This window comes from Frieseomelitta varia, unplaced genomic scaffold (assembly GCF_011392965.1).
Source record: "Frieseomelitta varia isolate USP_RPSP 00005682 unplaced genomic scaffold, Fvar_1.2 scaffold_791, whole genome shotgun sequence".
NCBI lineage: Eukaryota > Metazoa > Arthropoda > Insecta > Hymenoptera > Apidae > Frieseomelitta > Frieseomelitta varia.
Genome location: NW_025110580.1, coordinates 292966 through 311986, shown reverse-complemented (window position 1 = coordinate 311986; position 19021 = coordinate 292966). Strand labels below are relative to the sequence as shown.

At 46.3% G+C, this 19021-nt stretch overlaps 2 protein-coding genes across 18 annotated transcripts in view; both read right to left on the bottom strand.

Moving 5' to 3' along the window:
* Positions 1 to 263: 263 nt before the first annotated feature.
* LOC122536000 lies at positions 264 to 3380 on the bottom strand. The gene is made up of 3 exons (XM_043668006.1): positions 3370 to 3380; positions 2906 to 3269; positions 264 to 2309 (listed from the first exon to the last, which is right to left on the bottom strand). The coding sequence occupies exons 1-3, from the start codon at positions 3378 to 3380 to the stop codon at positions 1767 to 1769; spliced, it is 918 nt and encodes a 305-aa protein (XP_043523941.1). The 3' UTR covers positions 264 to 1766.
* A 1340-nt stretch (positions 3381 to 4720) lies between these two features.
* LOC122535993 (transcription factor SPT20 homolog) overlaps positions 4721 to 19021 on the bottom strand; it is a 224753-nt gene continuing 210452 nt past the window's right edge. For 14 of the 17 annotated variants that reach the window (XM_043667976.1, XM_043667991.1, XM_043667983.1 and 11 more), the window contains 2 exons: positions 5284 to 5940; positions 4721 to 4861 (listed from right to left, as the gene is read on the bottom strand). In XM_043667976.1, coding sequence (XP_043523911.1) covers positions 4736 to 4861; positions 5284 to 5940 — 783 coding nt within the window. In that variant the 3' untranslated portion in view covers positions 4721 to 4735. The remainder of the gene's footprint in view (positions 4862 to 5283; positions 5941 to 19021) is intronic. The other 3 variants (XM_043667980.1, XM_043667982.1, XM_043667981.1) reach the window with 3 other exon arrangements.

Below are 19021 nucleotides of genomic sequence, written 5' to 3'. Positions count from 1 at the left end.
AACGGAGAGCTGGATAATGCCATTACCATTGTAATGGAATTTATTCCACAAACGTCGGCTAGATTATCGTCCGATTGAATCTTGATTGGGCCATGTCTGCAAGACGATTGAACCAGCCAGTGTAAATTTAGCTGTCCCCGGTGTGTAGCGTATATCTCTTCGTGCCTGTCCGGGCAGGGTTCAATAGTTGAAACACCGGATGCACAGCGTTTGACGTCGGCCAGGGTTGTGTAGGGGAAAGGGGTAAAAGGGAGAACGATCGATTAGCTTTGGTGTATTTTTATTAACCGAAAGCCTATGCTATAATAAAGAATGCTATGTGTATACATATCCTCTATCTATATACAATAAATCCATCTTCCGCAACGTCTCATCCCGTATTAACACATTTTGGCAACTCGAAACCGAATTCTCCGTTCTCTCGTTTCTTGGCAGGAGTGACGCGCCCACTTTCGGTCGCGTTTGATTCGCGAGAAAATTTCGTATGCCGGACGATCAACGACACGCGGTGAATATACAGAGAGAAAGAGAGAGAGAGAGAGAGAGAGAGAGAAAGAGAGAGAGAGAGAGGGAGAAAGAAAGAGAATGGAAGGGAGAGGAATAGAAAGAGAGAGGAAAGAGAGACAGAACCGCGACGGATTGGAATTTCTGTTTTTTCTTTTTTTTTTTTCTGGCAGCGACGATGGTGTACGGTGGTGGACGCTTTTAGAGAAAAGAAACGTTGAACGAACTCGCGACTTGTAGGAGACTGCCCTCTTAATTAACTTCAGTGCTGATCGTCGGGACTATCGATTAGAGTAAGTGTAATATTGCTTGCGCAGCACTAGAAGGACGAGTATCCCCGTGGTAATATTACGATAGGTATCGTCTGTGCGAACGTCATTCTTTTTTTTTTTTTCTTTCTTTCTTTCTTTTTCTTCGTTTTAAGTCACGATACTTTATACTCTATTATTTACAAAAAAATTCTCACGTATCATACATACAGTATATAATACGAGCATCGAAATGGCATGGGATTATTTTTTTAAAAGATGGTGTACGTGTGTGTGTGTGTGTGCGCGTGTGTGTGTGGTTGATGGGAGGGCGGGATGTTTGAAGGAACGGCGGTTTAAAAAATCAGTCTTGCTAGGAGAGATTCGAATGTTTCAAAAAGGGGTCGTTTATATCGTTGTTCGGTTCGTACGAATGGTCGAGAAAGATCGATCGGTAATTTGTCTCCTTTGTTCCGTCTCCTTTTAGAAAACACGACGAGAGTCGCTTGCTTTTTCCCTTTTGGTTTCTCTGCTACTGAGCAATACGTTTTGTCTCTTGGAAAGAATCGCGCTTCCCTTCGATCCGCTCGCGAAATATTTTTTTGGCACCTGTTCACGGTCTCGTTTCTCGTTGTCACGTTCGTTCCCGCGGATTAACGGACACGTCACGACGGCCGGTGGAAGCCAGATGGCCAACAACCGTGTCTCCCGCTTCGAGACATACGCGCGTCAATTTTGGCACTTTTTTCTCAAGTCTGAATTGACCGGACTGGATCCGGTAGTGAACGGAGGAGATTCCTGCGAAAACTGAGCAGTTCTATTTTTCCGAATGGTGCCCGCGAGTGGGATGAAAAAATTTGCCGTATCCTTGAACGTTGCATCTTCCGCAGGACCTCTGGTCCTCTGGTTTCGGCGATTTGGCACCGGCTAGCCAAAGATACCTGCACAAGTGGGCGAGTTCTTCATCTCGATCGCACGGTGGTCAGTCTCTTTTCGAGACTCCTTTGGCTTGTGCTACGAATTCAATGGCGTGGTGCCGATATTGCTGATGAAACTGGGACACGCGTTGTCCGCTCTGTCGCCGCTTTGCAACGAGAAATGCCTGTACGACATGTACGCCTGTGGATTGGACGAAAGTGGTTGGTCTCTCTTCTCGGTGGACCTCTGCTTCTTCATCTTCATGTAACCAAGCACAGAGATCAGCACGACGAACACCACAAATCCCATACAACTGCCGACTATCAGGCCTAATCTTCTGGTCAATATGTTGGCCAGACCTCCTCTGTCGCTCATTGTTCCGTCGCCGACGATCGAATCAGGCGCGTCTAGGGTTCTAACCTCCGTGCACTGACTGGTAAGCGAGTTCACCATCGCCGGACGGGCCGAGCCCTCGATCACGTCGTCGTGAGAAGCGTTCCATTGCCAAGAGCCAATGTCCTCCGGGATTGACGTGCCCCAGCTGCCTAGCCCGAGCACGCAGATCAGGTACCGGGTGTCCGAGGCTAACTTCGTCAGCCTGACCGAACGTGCTTTAGGATCCAGCAGCTTGCCTCGCACCTGCAAGTCACGCGCGACAGGAAACTTAAGATCTCTTTTCTCTTGGAACAAAGAGTGTCACGCGGCTTGCAAATGAACACCGGCAGCTTTCACAGAGGGATAGTTCTGATTATTTCTCATCGACCAAAATGCCGCAGTTACTCGAGAAGCGTATAGTTTTGAATATTTATGTAACCTTTCAAAGAAATTTCAACTCCACTTGGAACGGAAAAATTTGAAACATCAGATGTTTTTTATAATAAAGAATATATATACTACTGGAAGAAAACAATCGTTCTATGATGGTCGATGTGGCTGCCTTCTCGGTAGAAGATCTCATATTCGTCTCATAAATAGAATTCAGATGTAGCACGTACGGCGAATACATAAAGGAAAAGCGTAACATACAGACCGCGGTGAAATTATGTGGTCTCGAAATTTATGTAGTCAGAGATTCAAATATCCCGCCGTGATTTATCGAGACTTTTATGTAAGCACGGAATGAAGACGCGCGGTTACCTGGTAATTTATGGGACGTTCACGATAGAACAATCCACATGGTGAAAGAGAGAGAGAGAGAGAGAAAGAGAGAAATAGAGAAAGAGAGAGAAACGTACCTCATCGACGTTGTCCAGCGCGTGGTAGGCCACTTGGTAGCCGTGAAGGCCAGAATGGTTTCTGCTCTGCCAGGACACGAGAACGGAGAACGGTTGGATGTCCTGAATCGCGAGCTTGAGGATCAACGGTGCGGAACAGAACTCGTGGGGATCGAGATCCAGGAAAACCAGACCTTGCAATTCCGGCGGCTGTTGGCACTTGAGCAGACCGTCCTCCACATCGCCGACCCCGACACCGTTTCTTCCGCGACCACGGCCGCCTCCCACCCCGCTGACCAGCTTCTGGTGGTCCCTTAACCATTCCCAAAGCTCTTGAGACTCGCAGCCGCAGACCAGAGGGTTCTCTGTGGGTATCGATGCGAAACTTAGATATTAGGGCTTGCGATCGACGAGAGGAATATAATAATACCGTGAAATGAAGCACACAATCGGTTAAATGTTGCGAAGCCGTAACATTACGTTACTGTTCAGTCATCGAAGAATTTTCGACTCGCTGCTCTGTTCTTAAAGTGCTCAACTTTTTATCTGGAGCGATGTATTTTATTCCTGAAGAATCGAAGAATCGAAGAATTACGAAGCGGAGCAGATAGTCGCTTCAAAAGTCAAATGTTTCTCAATTTTGTAAATTTAGACAAACGACTCTTCAGTGATCAACCTAAACGTGTGAAAGCAAATTGACTCTGCTTCAAATTTTTCAATATTCAAGAGTTTCAAGAGTATTAGCTTCTTTGTCTATCTGAATTATTGTTTAATTTCGGGATCGAAATTTTAATTCGGGACGTCCTGTGTGTAGAATTGGGGAACGCACGATAGAGACACGAGCACAACGAGCAGAGAGCAAAGTGGACGGAGACCGGTCAAAGCATCGATTGAAGACAGTACGTGGACAGAAACCGTACGCTCGTGCAACTGTGTGTATCCATTAAATTTGAAAATCTTTGAGGATGGAAGCAGAAGCAGGATTAGAGAATGTAGACGACAAGCATTATACCGTAAGGGACTAGTTTGCAGACTTGAGAAGAGGAGGATGAGAGGGAATGGCAGAGCGTGTTTGATTGTTCAGATGTTGAGTATCGATTCGAGACGATTGTACGTGACCAGCGATATGATTGGATTTCCAACACCAGTAACTCTATTTGGATCGATAGCTTCGATATATACGTATAGAATTATTCTCTCTGCGTTTGGCCGGCCGCTCGTTGAACAGAAGTTATGCGAGCAAATGAAACATTGATACTGCGTTAACCCATTCCCCACTGCCGGCTCTTTTCCTCCCTTTATTTTTCTCGTATTTCTTTCAGCGTCATTGATCAATTTTTCGTCTCGTATATTCCCGTTAGCTGCGAGCTTGAAATCCAAACCGTCGGGAGGAAATAATCCCGAATGCGACAAAAAGAAAAAAAAAAAAAAAAAAAAAAAAGGAAAAAGAAAAAAGAAAAAAAATGTTGATAATTCGACATGGCGGGAATGCGATGGAAATTATTAAACGTTCGGAGGTTTCGGATAGTTTCAAGAGACACGTTTCGTTCGAGAATGTCGGCGTCGAATAGCTCGAGACATACTTTCCATGGCTGTTATCCTGGAAAGGTTGTTCGAATGTTTGCAAAAGTGCGCCAAAGGAACGGTGAAAGAAGTACCGCGGTCCATCGAACCACGCCTTTATAATTAAAATTTACGGCAGACCGTGGGTGATAAAAAAGCGGTCTGTTTACCCGACAGAGTATCCAGAGGATGTTTAACCATGCCAAGATGCAGTGCTTGCTCGATAAAAAGGACAAACGTCGCTAATGTACTTTGAAGAAGCGACACAATAAACTTGGAAGAATCGAGCTACGAAACTTGAGATACCGCCGCCTGTAACAATGAAGGTTCGAAGAATGGAAGAATACTTACGTCCTTTAGAGACGAAAAGTAGCCGAATCGTTCCTGATTGGACGCATGCTCCGACGTTGAGTCCTAGAAGAATAGAATCAATCCGACGTCAGTCGACAGAGTTCGTTTGATACCAGACGAAAGAAATACCTCAGTTCCAGCGAATTGCAAATAATCCTTAACGTTACAACGACCGGCAACATTGCGGAGAAGATTTGAAAAATTTAATCATCACTAGGTACAAAGGAATGACAGATAATTATGAATGTGTAAAAAGTACGAAATCGAACCAATTGAAACAACGGAAGTTATATATTATAACTCATCTTCACGATGTAACCGGTCGTAGTTGCATCGTCAACGAATCAAAAACGTAACTGCAAGTATTATTAAACATTCTCCTTGAGCTGCACAGTTTTGCTTGAAAACTTCCCAAAACATCTTCCGCATCCTTCACTGAATATTTCCCGCTAATATCAAAAAATGCCATCATCGCGGACAAATACCTGATGGTGTTGCTGTTGCTGTTGCTGCAGATAGAGCGAGTGTTGCTGCATGAATGACTGCAGCTGAGTAGGACTGAGTATGTGCTGTTGGAGTAGCTGTTGCATCTGATGGATACCGCTAGCCGGGTTGAGCATCATCTGCGAGGGATTTTGCGAGGGTGGTGCCCCTGGCGGTCCCCCTGGTGGAGGACCTTGCGAAGGATTCGGCGGCGAACCCCTCTGAGGGGCCTGCGGACTCTGATGAGGACTCGGTTGGGGACCAGGCGCCCCCGAGCTCGGCTGTTGCGACTGCTGCGTGATAATTGGCTGCTTTTGCTGGGTCATGGGTGCTGCTGTCACTGCGTGCCCAGCGGGACTGAGCTTTCCATTGCTCTGATACTCGATCGTGAGCTCCTGTTGCTGTTGTTGTTGTTGTTGTTGTTGTTGTTGTTGTTGTTGCTGATGCTGCTGGTGTTGCTGTTGCTGCTGTTGCTGTGATTGCTGCTGTTGCTGCGATTGCTCTGCCACGCCGCTACCTATCTCGTTCCGGTTGTTCTCACGGCCACGGACCGACAGCCGATCTCGTTCTCGGTTTTCGCGTTCCCTCGACGAGGGAACACTGTCGCGCGGTTGCTGTTGCTGTTGCTGCTGCTTCAGGGCTGCAAACAGCGAAGTAGCCTGCAATACGAAAATGGAGATCGAGAGCTCGATCAAAGATCGGTTGCGAGCTGTCTCTGATATTTTTTTTTGCTTTTCTTTTCTCTCTTTTTTTTTTTTTTTTTAGAAGAGTAAGAATATTGATTATTTCTACATCTGCGACGAAAGGACGATACGAGATAAAATAAATGGTAAAATTCGGATTAATTTAAATTCGACGTTCGTTTAATAAGAGATAAAGGAGTTTTCGTTTTGGCGACACCGGTACTTGTACAAAGTCAAACGCGAGATAACGAAGAAAGGGTTGGCTAGAGATGGTTGTTGCAAGGGACCGAAGAAGCCGGGCGAGAACGAAAAGAGGGAAGAAGAAGCCTCGGGGCGGAATATTCATGATATAAATGCCGTGTAATGTGCGCGCGTTAAACTTCCACCGTGTTTTGAGCAATATTGATCTTATCTAATGGTGTTCGAGCGCCCGAGACGTCTTGGTATCCTACGCCATCATTGGCTGGCTTCGGGAACATCGGGATGAAAACTCTCGCTGTTGTCTGAATCTCGGCGTCGACTCCGGTCTCTTTACTTCGTTGTTTACGCAGCCGGATTTGTTTTATTAAGTTCTATCATCAAGTAGATTGCGGAGTGTAAAAGCAGAACATTGTGCTATCGGTTCCCTCTTCCGTTCGCTTCCAAGTTTCTCTTGGAAATCTCGCAGAGGGGACCATAGTTAATTCTGCCATAGGACGGAATTACAGAAAATGTTTGATACTTTATAACGTTTCAGTTTCGTTTGAAATTCTTCATATAGATCGCTCTATTTTCTTTCTTCCTTCCCTCTCCCGAGACGTAGAAATTTATCACATTTGCAGAAGTGTATATTTAGTAAAAAACGATAAGGAATGTACGTTCCCCTCAGGATTAATCATTCGCTGATCGGTATTTGAAAAAATATATTGGTCTCGTCCAAGCCAATGATGATTCAACTTCTTCTTCTTTTTCTTCTTCTCTTTCATGTTTGTAGAAACGTTTCGCAGGACTTCGACTTGTTTATCAATTGTTCCGAGACCTGTCTCCGATTCTTCGAAAAAACGCGCTTCTGCCTGTCCAAAGGCTGTTTAGAATGCCTGTTTCGAAATCCGCGTTTCCGTGTCGCGTAAAAGCGAGTCCTCGCGCGTGGAGCAACAACGAAGAACGCACGACGAATCCCGAAAACTCACGCTGCTCGACTCGAAGGTCGTTCTTCGGCGGGCCACAGGCGAGCTCGTCGAATCGCGAACGCGAGCGAGAAAGTTCGAGACAAACGGAGAGGTCGAGTCTCGTCAGAGATAAATTTAAAACAGATTTCTCTCTCTGTCGTTCTGTCTCTCTGGTTTTCAACACAGAGAAAGAGAGAGAGAGAGAGAGCCCGGCGATTGTTTCTCCGCGAGCCTGAAAAGCGAGCGTGTGTGCGTGTCTCTCGGTCGAGCCGCGAGTCCTATGCTAATCTTATTTGTGTACGATTACGTATGTTTATAACATGCAAAGAAAGTCCGCAAGAGGGGGGAAGCGCAGGGCGTTATCAGTGTTTAGTCAGGAGTGGCAGCGTTCCGTCTCGGAAGTTCGAAGCGAACCGAGGCGAAAGGAAAAAACGCGTCGTGGAAAAACAGTGGAGGAATACGCCATTTGAAAATCAAAACGATTCTCCTCGAGGAAAAATCATCTCGGCTCTCTCGCTTGTTTCACGGGCCCGGAGAGTTTCCTTTCGTTTCCTCGCGCGGAGCCAACGAAATTTCCACGAATAGAGGAGAGGAATTTTTTCGAAACGAAACGTCTCTCCGAGGAGTCGCCGGGCCGGTCGCCTTGGAAAAAAACAATAAGAAAGAGCTTCGAGCGGCAAGGAGCGAGCACACGAGCGACAGTGCCGTTTACTCAACGAAATTAATGAAAAGCAACGATCGGCAGGAGGTTTTAATCCACTTTAGCCAGAGACGCACAGCCCCGACTAGATCGTGATCCTTTAATTCGCTAATTAATACCGAGCTCGTTTCTCTCTCTCGCTCACTCTCTCCTTCCGCCCATCTCTCTGTTTATTCTGTCTCACTTAGATTGCTTCTGTTCTAACGAGGAAACGAAGAAACGAAGAATCTTGAACGTTCAACGCGCCGTCGTGTCACCCGGGTGCGGCAGAAAGGGGTGGAAAAAAAATCGCGAGCGAAACCAAGTCGAGGGCGGGTTCAGTCCACGAGAGAAAAAAACGGAAGTAAAAAAAAAAAAAAAAAAAAAAAAAAAGGAAAAAGAAAAAAAATGGGGGCCAACGGAGGTGGAGGTACGAAGGGTAACGACGATGAAGCTCGACGTGTGTACACGGAACCGGGCCAAAGGAAAAAAATATAAGGGTACGGAAAGAATGAAAGTATAAGAGCCGACGTTGAAGGGCCATCGACTACAGATAAGAGGGACTCCTAAGACTCTTTTAAGAAAAGGTTAAATAAAGGTCGGGGAGCCGCGCTTGTTGTTGGCTGTTCAGATTCCTTCGACCCCTTTCCTCCCCTCCCGGTGGCCCCGGTAACGCCACTTATTTGAATCCCGAAGGCTCCTTCGGCCGCTGCCTTGCTCCTCTGCTACTACGCGGTCTCGTCTCTCGTCCTTCTCCACCTCGTGCCAGACCTTCATATCTTTTATATATTAGAATTTTCACCAACCATGCCCACCACCTCCCGGCCCTCGCCGTCTTTCTCTTTCTCTTTCCATGTATTATATATTTCTTACTCTTTTTCTCTCTGTTTACTGTTTGGATTTATCCCAGCCCCGAGAGAACCACACCGAACTACTGTGCGCCCCCGCCTGCCTGTATATATGAGTTCTCCCGAGTCCTCGGTATCCGTCTTTATACTTTCGATTCCCTCCCCTCACTTGGTTCAAACCCCCTTCGATCCACCCCCGCTTTCGTCTTCCGCTTCATCTGTCTTTGAAAAGCGACGAAACTATCCTCCGCGTCTGTGCACCGAGGCGCTTTCATGGCCCACTCGTCGTGAGTCATCCAACGTTTTGTAAAATTCGCGACAGCCTGCGAGATGACGTGATGCAGAGATTGTTTACTTTAGAGAAATAAACAATATTCTGAGAAATGATGTTTAAATAATCCCACGAGGAAAAATTCAAAAGGTAATTTTTGACCTACTTCAACCGTTCAATTTACGGAGCTGATTAATGCGTGGTCTTCGCGAATGGTTCGCGTGTAATTGTCTCAGTTACGTCCACTGTGTCTTCGGGGTGAAGATAATCGGAGAAGGAAAAAAGACAGAAAGAAAAAAAAATCGGAAATTTGGGACAATAGAATTCGATCAATTTGAAGTCAGTTCCGATTGAAATCGATAGGATATCGTGAATGTTCGACTCGTTACGTTGCCACGGTGTCTCTGAATGTTTATTTAGCGTCGTTTTATACGCGCCAATTAAACTGCACGCACAGAGAGTTGCCACGAACGTCATCGGGACACTTGCTACAGGAAAAAAATACAAAAAAAAAGGGAAAAAAGAGAGGAAACAGAGCGAGAGAGAAGCAAGAGAGAGAGAGAGAGAGAGAGAGAGAGAGAGAGAGAGAGAGAGACAGAATTGTCCAGGGGAAAAAATTCGGCGATTTGCACTGTCGATCCGTTTATTCCACAAATCCGAATCGGATTTACCTTCTAGCTTTTCCTCGCATTCCATATTGAACATCCCTTTTGGATCTGTTAACCGTGATATTTTCATAGCCGCGATACGCCATAGCGGGAATATTCTATTATGTATGTATTGATTAAAATTCCCGCTCGGATCTCTGTGCACTGGAACGAGCGAGAGCCCGTTGTTTGATTGATTTTTAACATTGTAATACCTATGCACCGAACGCACTCCCGGAATTCCTTCTTCGTAACGCAACGTTTTAATCGATCACGTGAATCACGACCGATGAGAAAAAGAAAAAAAAAAAGCGAAAAATTTGTCTGCTCTCTGCCTGATTTCTCTTTTCCCCCTCTTTGCATTCGTCGGAACGAAAGTTGTTCGACGTTTCGTTAGAACGGTATCTTAGATCAATTATCAGAGAACGAAGAGAATGAAAAGGAACGAGAAAGAAAATTTTCTGTAATCAAAACGCTCGTAAGTTCAATTTCTTCAAGTAAAACATTCCCAGTGTTACTTAACTCCTACTGGCGAAAGATGGAAACGACGAAAGAAAATTTCTATCTGAATGAAATTTGATCTAAAAAGGCCGAAGAATTTCACTCGTTTCATCCACGATAGCGCCGAACAATTTTCAATTTCTATAGCCGATTCTCACCGTCGTTACGGAGAAAAATATTTGAGAGAAGCGAAGAAAAGAATGGATTTACATACTCGTCCCCCCTTTGGTCTAACAACGACCGAAACCCGAGAGGATTTATCGAAACGCGGAGAGTGGTCTCTGCGAGTGGTGAACTACTGGCAAATGCCGCTGGTGAAAATGGAACAGCGACATCGGGGTACAAAACAAGGGCTGGCGGAAGGTGTCCCCGTCTCTCGTTTCGTATTCACGTCGACGGCCAATCAGAGACGCGTCTCTTTACACCCGCCTCCTGTTGACGTTTGTCATAATATTTTAATATTAAATCGCGTTACGACCAGCCATGCGTTCGCATAATCAGACGTTACTCCCTGGCCGCCGTTTATATACCGGCGCAGGCTGTAAGTCTCTCTCACCGCGCGCCGGGCGAGAACAGGCCGCGTGTGAACACACACCGAAGAGAGCACCGAGCGAGACCACCGAGAGGAGGAAAGTAAGAGAGACGAAGGACCCGGAGGACACGGAGAAGGAGCACTCGTCACCCCTCGTGCAGTTCAACGTGAAATGTGGAATACAAATTACTCCGAAAAGTCCCTATATTCCCGGCCCCCGTTCCCATCACTCGCCGTGCGCGCACGCAGCCCCCGTGAATTCGCCGAATATAATTCGGAATTAGGGAAACTACGCGTGGTCTCTTTCGACACTGACGAGTCTTCCCCGAAAGGACACGTCTCTGCCTCTTCTTCGACCACTATCGCCAATTACTTCCGCGCCCCTTATTCTATTCCGCCAGCTACTAATTTCTACGCCGTTCTTCCGGTTATTACGAAGCTCAGACACGTTTGAAAATTTCGGTCAATTTGAAGGTTCTACTCTGCTGTCGGCTAAGTTTCAATATTCTGCCAAACTGTGCCTCGAACTTTGCACGAGAGTAACTCGATTCGTCGTAGACTTTTAGACGCAGAAGTGCATGAGATATTCAGTGACTATAATGCGCGATAGGTGGAAAAAAGTTTGCCTATGTGTCATTCTTTTTCAGTCAGTGTTTGTAATTACAATGTAGAAATAAATCTATGGCCCTCGTTTGTTTCTAACTTTTACCCGTCCGACCGATAAATTCGATGTATAATTCACGAGGGTAGGGAGAAGCTGAAGAAATTGAACAAGAAATCGATCGATCGATCAGACAAACCGATTAACCGATTAACGTGAAAATCTCCCAGAGACACGGGACGGATAGTAACCGGTCCGGTAGGAGACCGTGGACGTCTAAATGATCCAAAGACTCGTTCGAAAAGGATCCTGCAATATTGAGAGGGAATTAACGATTCTGGGAACGTCTGCGCCCGATAGACGAGCCGGACCAGCGACTAGGAAGAGCACCATGGAAAAGAGAAAAGGGTGAGAGCGCAAGCCTGGTTAGGGTGGTGGTAGGTTTCCTGGGGACGAGTCGCCTAGCCAGCTGGATATTTGGAAAATGGCTAGAACCAAGCGGACGGAATGTCTCTGGTCTCCATCGTTAACGGCCTGTGTACATTATAGATGGTCCCGTGATTGGTTCGTCAGCCTCTCAAAAACTCCGGCTTCCATCCATCGTCGTAGTTGTTCCTCCTCTTCTCGCTCGGTGTTGTTATCTAGCCCTCGGTTCCCGTTCCACCGTTTCGTAGGTTCATTTTAGCTGGCCCCAACCAACCGACCAACCAACCACCCATCCTCTTCTTCTCTCTCTCTCTCTCTGCTGCCTTTCACTCTACCATAGACTCTGTCTCTTTCCGATCGCCGATTGACAATGTACAGAAACGGCCTTTCACGGGTATCAATTAGTAGGATTCGCTCGTTGTCGATGCCTGCGCGATCTCAGCTTCCGATCTCGCTTTCGATCGGGACACCCTTCTACCTTGTGTCAATTCGGCTGCTCGATCTAATAAAGAGATTGACTCTATCGGCGAATTTTTTTCATCATACGACCGCGTGCCTTTTGTCCGCGAGCTCGGACATTCTTTCCGGTGAATTTATTTTGCTTGGAGGGTTCTGCCTTTGGGAGAAGAACCGGGGAACTGTTGGATCACTCTGAATTGACATTCCCGATCAGTTTTTTACGGGTTTTGGTACCGGTTATAAATTGTTAACGTGGAAGCGAAAATTTCATTTTCACGAATCAAGTGAACTTCTCTATTCAGATTAATTATTCAGAAATTAACGATTACAGAAATGTCTTTGACAGCTAATTATAATTCTTACTATTTTACAGCTCTATTATAATTTATCGGTATTGCTACTGTAAAAAGCTTGGTAAAAATTGGACTGCTTCGTCAACAACACACGCAGTGGTAACAAAGTCACATCGTTGTCCTAAAATTCCCACGAGTATAGCAACTCGGTACGACAAATGTCCCTTCCCGCCAAGTCATCCTGAAAGGACACACACGTCCTCGTAACCGCGGACGCGATATACCTCAAAAATGAAGCGAGTAACGCGGAGACCGCAATTGTACGGGGCGAAAGAACGATCGCGGGTAAACGGAACCGGAATAGAAGGAAACAAAGATTGGGGCGGCATTATGCAAGGTAAACGTTGCCAGAAGTATACCCTTTCCCGTAGGTATCCGCTGTCTGTATGTACAAGAATTAACGCATAGAGGTTGGGAGTGTCGCAGCTGGGTAGGCGAGATACAGAAGGTCGGGGGTGGTGTCCAGAGGCAGAGAGCGCGTGGCGAAAGAGCACGAGAAAGGGACGCACCGGGCGAGAGGAGTGGTGAAGGGAGGGGAGAGGGAGAGCAGGACACGGAAAATTGGGGAGAGATCGGCGGAGGGTGAGAACGAGAACGGATAACAGAGGAAGCTGGGACAGAGGGTGCATCGAAGAGAGTAATTTCGGCATTCTGCGGGTTTGCTTACATCCACCGGTTCAGCGATTTTCGTTACGCGTGCACCGTTGAACGTGCACCGTTTGTTTCTCCACGGATACTAGTCGGACATCAAGAATTTTTCCTCCCCGTTCTTCGCTTCTCGGCAGCGACATTTATCCGTCAATTTATTTGAAAGTAGAAAACACAGCATGAGGAAATTGACGCGATGCGTGTGCGTGTGCGCGTTACAATCGAACCGAATACGTATTAAATTGTTTTCAAAATCATTTTTATCAACGAGACGAAACTATAACGATGTGATGTCGCTCGATATTCAAGGTTATTAACACAATAGATGACGGACTGTTTAAATACTTTTGCGTTCACCGAATTATTTTTTTCAATCTCGGGGCAGTCGAATTTCATTACTAGGGGCTAATGAAACTCCACCAAATATTTTATTTTATAACACGCGCAAAAAATATATTCATAAAAAATTTCTACAAACGTTCGGACACTTTTCCGAGCCGGTGTACGCGAAATGTTTGTCTCTCGGCAAGAGTTCGGGTGGAAAAAGAAAATCTCACTGTAGTTACCTCTATTTTCATCGAAGTTAAATAGATGTCCAAATTCCCCTTGAATATTCATGAATTATCGAATAACAATACGAACGGTATATTTTCCGTGATTACTCAATTTCATGCCCGATGGACGCAAACTTTATTCCATTATCCTTTCTTTGGCCTCGTTTCCCGATAGATCCTCTCTCTACCCTTCAGCCCCTCGATGACAAGCGGTGATAAAACGCGAAATATTTTGTTTCTTCTCCCTCGGCCACCCTCCCGCTCCTTCATTCGAGGCTAACTTTCGCCATTAGCCTCTGTCTCTCTCTCTCTCTCTCTCTCTCTCTCTCCGTTCTTGGTTCCCTCTTTCTAGTTTTCTCCCGGGGGCGAAATTTCCGACTTGGCCCGTCGAAGAAAATGAAATAAAGGATGTATCTGTTTGGCGGAGCCCATAATTTCCCTGTTTCTTGACCCCATCTCTTTCAACGTCGAGGGCCAACACACACACACACACACACACACACACACACACACACACACACACACACACACACACACACACACACACACCGTTGCAAGCCAACGCGGGGCCACCAGTCGTTAATGAAAATCAAACAACGGAAAAATTACATCTACTTGGTGGTAACCGGCCGGCGTCCCACTCTTTTCCACCCTTGAGACTTTACAGGAGGAAAGAGGCAGTGGATAGGGCGCGTAGGAGGTTCGAGGGGGGTTGGAGAACAGTTTTGCCTTAGTCAGCTTTGCCTTTTCTCCACTGCATCAGCCACCAGGCCTTGGCCAAACCTTGGTTTGTACTCGGGTAATCGCGCTATTCTTTCCTCCTGGCTTTCGCTTCTTCTCCTTGTCTTCCCGCCATTAATCATCTCGCGTGTCCCGCGCGGGGAGCAGAACAGAAAAAAAAAAAAAAAAGAGAAATTATGAGAGCTGCCATTTTTAGGACCTAGGAGGAACTTGATTTTAAATTGAACTTTACCGCTTCTTTCTTCTTCCTATTTCCCCCTTTTTTCTTTTTTTTTTCTTTTTTTTTCTTTCACGTAGATGCATCGTGTCGCTTTCTTCCTCTTGGTACACAAACTTGGTTGGCTCTTATATAAGGGCTGAAGAGGGTAAACGTCTCAGAAGAATTGTTCCAGAGAGAACGATGCGAAATTAATATCGACGCGGTTTATACAAGCAGGAGACACGTCTGGATAAACGGCCGTTGTTTTCTTAGAACAACGTTCGAGAGACTGCTTGGTGCCGGAAGTCTGGTGTCTACGCGCATCCTTAGGCAATCGCCGTATAATCTGCGCGCCGCTGGCCGTGTTTTACTTTCGTTCCGGTTAATAATTCAGTATCAATTAGTGGCCGGCTGAATTATGGAAGGACCTTTCTTCGTTCCGCCTGGTGGATCTCGGGCTGCTTCTTCGCCAGACAACGAGAAACGAGAGGGGGTAACTCCTAGTTTATTCTCGCGTCTCGAAGCTTCTTACACTTGCGGCTTTATTAATAGTAAGCAGCGAACGCCCGGAAGAAAATCTTATAAAACCGTGAACCCCGTTCCGGCTGTATTTTTCATCGAGTGAAACTTTTTTTTAAATAATCAAGAGAACAATTACTGTTAAGTCCCACGATTACTCTTGCTCCTTCAACGCATGCATAAATAAGAAATCATGGAAATTATACGTATGTGTATCTCTTTCACTAATCCTTTCGACTAAGAGAAAAAAGAGAAAAATTTGATCAGGGCATCGATCCCACGAGGTTAACCAGGAAGCCACCTGGTGTGGCTTCTGGTATTATCAAAATGCGAACAATACCTATCACGATCCAGAGACCATCGGCGCCTATTCGAACAATTGAAAGTTCAGAGTTGTCGTTGAGAGAGAGAGAGAGAGAGAGAGAGAGAGAGAGAGAAAAGAAAAAAAGGAGAAGGAGAGCCAGCCGGAGAAGAGAAAGAAAGGAAGCCGGTGAATAATGGAAAGTAGCGAATTCCTTTTCTGCTAGTCGTGGCCAGACGAGCTCCATTAAAGGTCCCTAAATCCCCGACGTACTCCGCCCCCCTCGCGCTACGCGACTCTCCCTCTTCTCACCCTCTTGGTCCCCCTTCGTACATGGACGGATCATGACCAAGCATACGGGCGTTCGCTTTTGCTCGTAGACGCATATTTATTCGCAGTCCATTTTGGTTTGTTTGCACAAACGGGAGGAGAGAGAGTCCGTCAGGCCGACGTCGGACCTCTGTTCCTCCGCCTCTGCCACACGGTCGCCGCGACTACCCCCGCTGTTTTTTTTCCTCTCTTTCTCTCTCCCTCTCTCCCTCTCTCTCTCTCTCCGTCACTTCTCGTCGCTTTTGCATTCCTGCGCTTCTCTGCTCACTTCCGGTGCTCCACGAGTGGATACCGCGAGGGTGATCGTCACCCCCGGAATATCTTGTTTCTTTGCGAACTTCGTCACCCCTCGTCGCTCTCTATCTTATTCAACTTCGTATTTCTTTCGTGTTTCTTTTTTACGGTCCAGACGTCACGTTTCGTGTTTTTGAGAAAATAGTTGGACGAGTCTTTGGTATTTTAACGTGAAATTCTTTAACGTGCAGGGAAGAACCGTGTCGAAAAGTGGCAAATTCTCTTTAGGGGCTGAAACGTAAGTTTCTTCTTTACGTGGAACTCGCACCTTGCGTCTTCTAACTCTGACGTTGAAATTATTTTCAGTCATTTGTTCGAGAATTCCATTCATTCTTGGTATTCCTCGGATTCTTACGATGCCAAATTTGTCGTGACAAGAATTAAGAAGCTCCCCGAAGCGAGGCGGGGAAGGGGCAGGGGGCTAAAGCATCGGATGAAATCGCGGTTAAAAATTGTGGACAATTACTCAAGTCCCCGAAGCCGAGTAGCTCCTCTGATGATACAATTAAGTCCGGCAACAGCAGATTTTCCGACTTGGAAAATTGTCCGATATTTTTCACGAGGCGAGGCGAGGCGCGCCGGTTGGGGGATGGTCGAAAAGGGGTGAGAAAAATGCACGGTTGTTCGGGGCGAGGAAATATCGAGGAAAGTATAAGACGACTTTTAAACAGGACGAAAGGGTGGTCGCTTGTTCTACTAATGAAAGGTCGCGACGTGAACTGATGGATCGGGGCGGCTTGATTTATCGCGAAAATAAAGCCGGTTGATTAAAGCCGGGAATTTCGCGAGGAAACAGAAAGAATCGCGCATGGTCCTCCGGTTGGAAACGATCTACAAAGAAACTAAACTCGATCGCCCCGGAGCTAGGTAAAGGTTTCGCTAGTTTACATTCATTTATCGCGTCACCCCTTCTCGCGTCTCTTGGTCGCGCCTGGCGCTTGATTCTTCTTCCCTCTCTTTAATATCGACATTAATATTCAAGACGCCGAACGAAATGAATATTAAACACAGTAATCGTTTTAACTCTAGTCCGGTGATAATGCTCGGACCACCCGAAGATACCCGCATGCCCTCACCTTCACCGCGGTTAATTTATTCCTCGAATTTCTTTGCCAACGCGTACGATTATTGAATTACCAACGCGAGTGCTACGCGACAAACGGCAACGTTTGCCCAGCCTCGAAAGCACCTCGAAAGCACCTCGAAAGCTGATCTGAAACACCGACGAAAGGAGAATTTCTCCTGCCGAAAGAATTCCCATCGACGAGGCTTCGAAGTAAATCACGTCTCGCAATCAGTCGGAGGGAAAGTCGAGGCGAGGAAGGAAGTAGCAGCGGGGCGCGGATGGTTCCCTGTTTTTCCTCGCTAATTCGACGAGAATTGCCCTCCGAGGGTGAAGGAGCGGTGCGGTCACGAGAGGCGAGGCTCGCTTGCTCCGCTCGCCAGCTACGCGAAAGCCACATTTGTATTCTGTCGGCGACGCCAACGGAATCCGGGGTGCGCTCTAAGATCGCGGCGGATGAGGTGCTTTAAAAAGAGAAAAGGAGTAAACGCGAACGGTGAGGCTCGAGGGTGAAAAATCGGGAGAGAAGGTGCTGCTCTGTCGTCGTCGTCGTCGTCGTCGTCGTTGTCGTTGCTCCGTCTTCGCTGGAAACAACCGAGACGTTGAAACGGGTGACGACGCGACGCGACGCGAACGCGAACGCGTGAGGGTGGCCGAGCGAGAGAGATCGGGGTTGCAGGCGCGATGCCGCATATTTCACATGCAAGGCGCCTGTGTTTTGCTTGGCCCCGGCAATATTATTACCATATTTTTCACATAATGCGTCCGCGTGTATGCCTCTTGTTTCTCACCGCGGCGCGAAGTCGAACGAGAGATCGAACCTGGCGAACCCGAGGACCGAGCGCGTCTTAACGTCTTATCATTCATTGCTCACGCTGCTGCTTTTTATGGGGAGTTACAAGCAACGCGGACACCCACGATGAAAAGTTTATACGAGGCCCCCGAGTTGGAATAGAAAGGGGAGGGTGGCTTCTTGAAGGCTCCGCCGAGGGTGAGAGAAATCTTTAGGAACGAGCACGCGTGATGTATCAGAGGTGAGGTTCTTCGGAACAGCTGGAAGGTCAGTTTTGCCGATATAAAGAAACGTGCGAATAATATTGGAGCTTTGGATTAATTCTAATTTTTATTCTCTTTCTATTAGCAAGAATGGAAGGGTTTTAGAAACGATTATGATATTATGTGTCTTAGAAGATCGTGATTATATTGGCAAAATTATATGGAAATTAAGTATACAATACAGAGTATGAACAGTAGTCTTAAATATAAAATTAATGCTAAAGACTGTTCTACAGAATATCACGTATTAATATAATGAATAATCACTCATATAATACTTTGGCTATCTCTCCGAAATCTGAAGGTTTCGAAATATCGAAATTTACGATATTGCAATCATTACAAATTTTACCAACGATAGTTCTATCCTGTGTCACAGTACCAATGAAATTTCAAGTAATTTCATCTAACGCAATATGCCTATGAAGGAATATATAATTGTTACGAGAATACGTTCATGAAATAAGAAGAACGAGTAATATCATAGACACGGAATGTACAAAATATGAAAAACCGATCACTTTCAATTTTTATTCCCCTCGGGGAGCGATAAGTCACAGTCGCCCAGTGAAATTCCCCGTCGCGTGTAAACACACCTCAATTAAAGAACATGCACCGTGAGGTATGTATGTACCCTGACGCTGAACAAATTATCACGAACACACCCCTGGCGCACAATGCTAGATATTCGAGCGCTATTTCGTTCTATGCCGTTCAAAGCTTGCCTGCCGCACCCTGTAAACACGGTTAAACTTTGTACCATAAGAGCCACTCGAATGCCATCCGCTCAGCGTGGCTGAAAAGCTTCGATTTTTTTCCTCTGTCTGACCGGCGCACGTGTGTTTGGTCGCGTTTCACATTGTTAATATCAAACCGTTGGTCAACAA

Coding starts and splice junctions, on each gene's coding strand:
- LOC122536000 (XM_043668006.1), bottom strand. Junction 2,310..2,905: donor CGCTGGACAACGTCGATGAG/GTACGTTTCTCT, acceptor CGTGACTTGCAG/GTGCGAGGCAAGCTGCTGGA.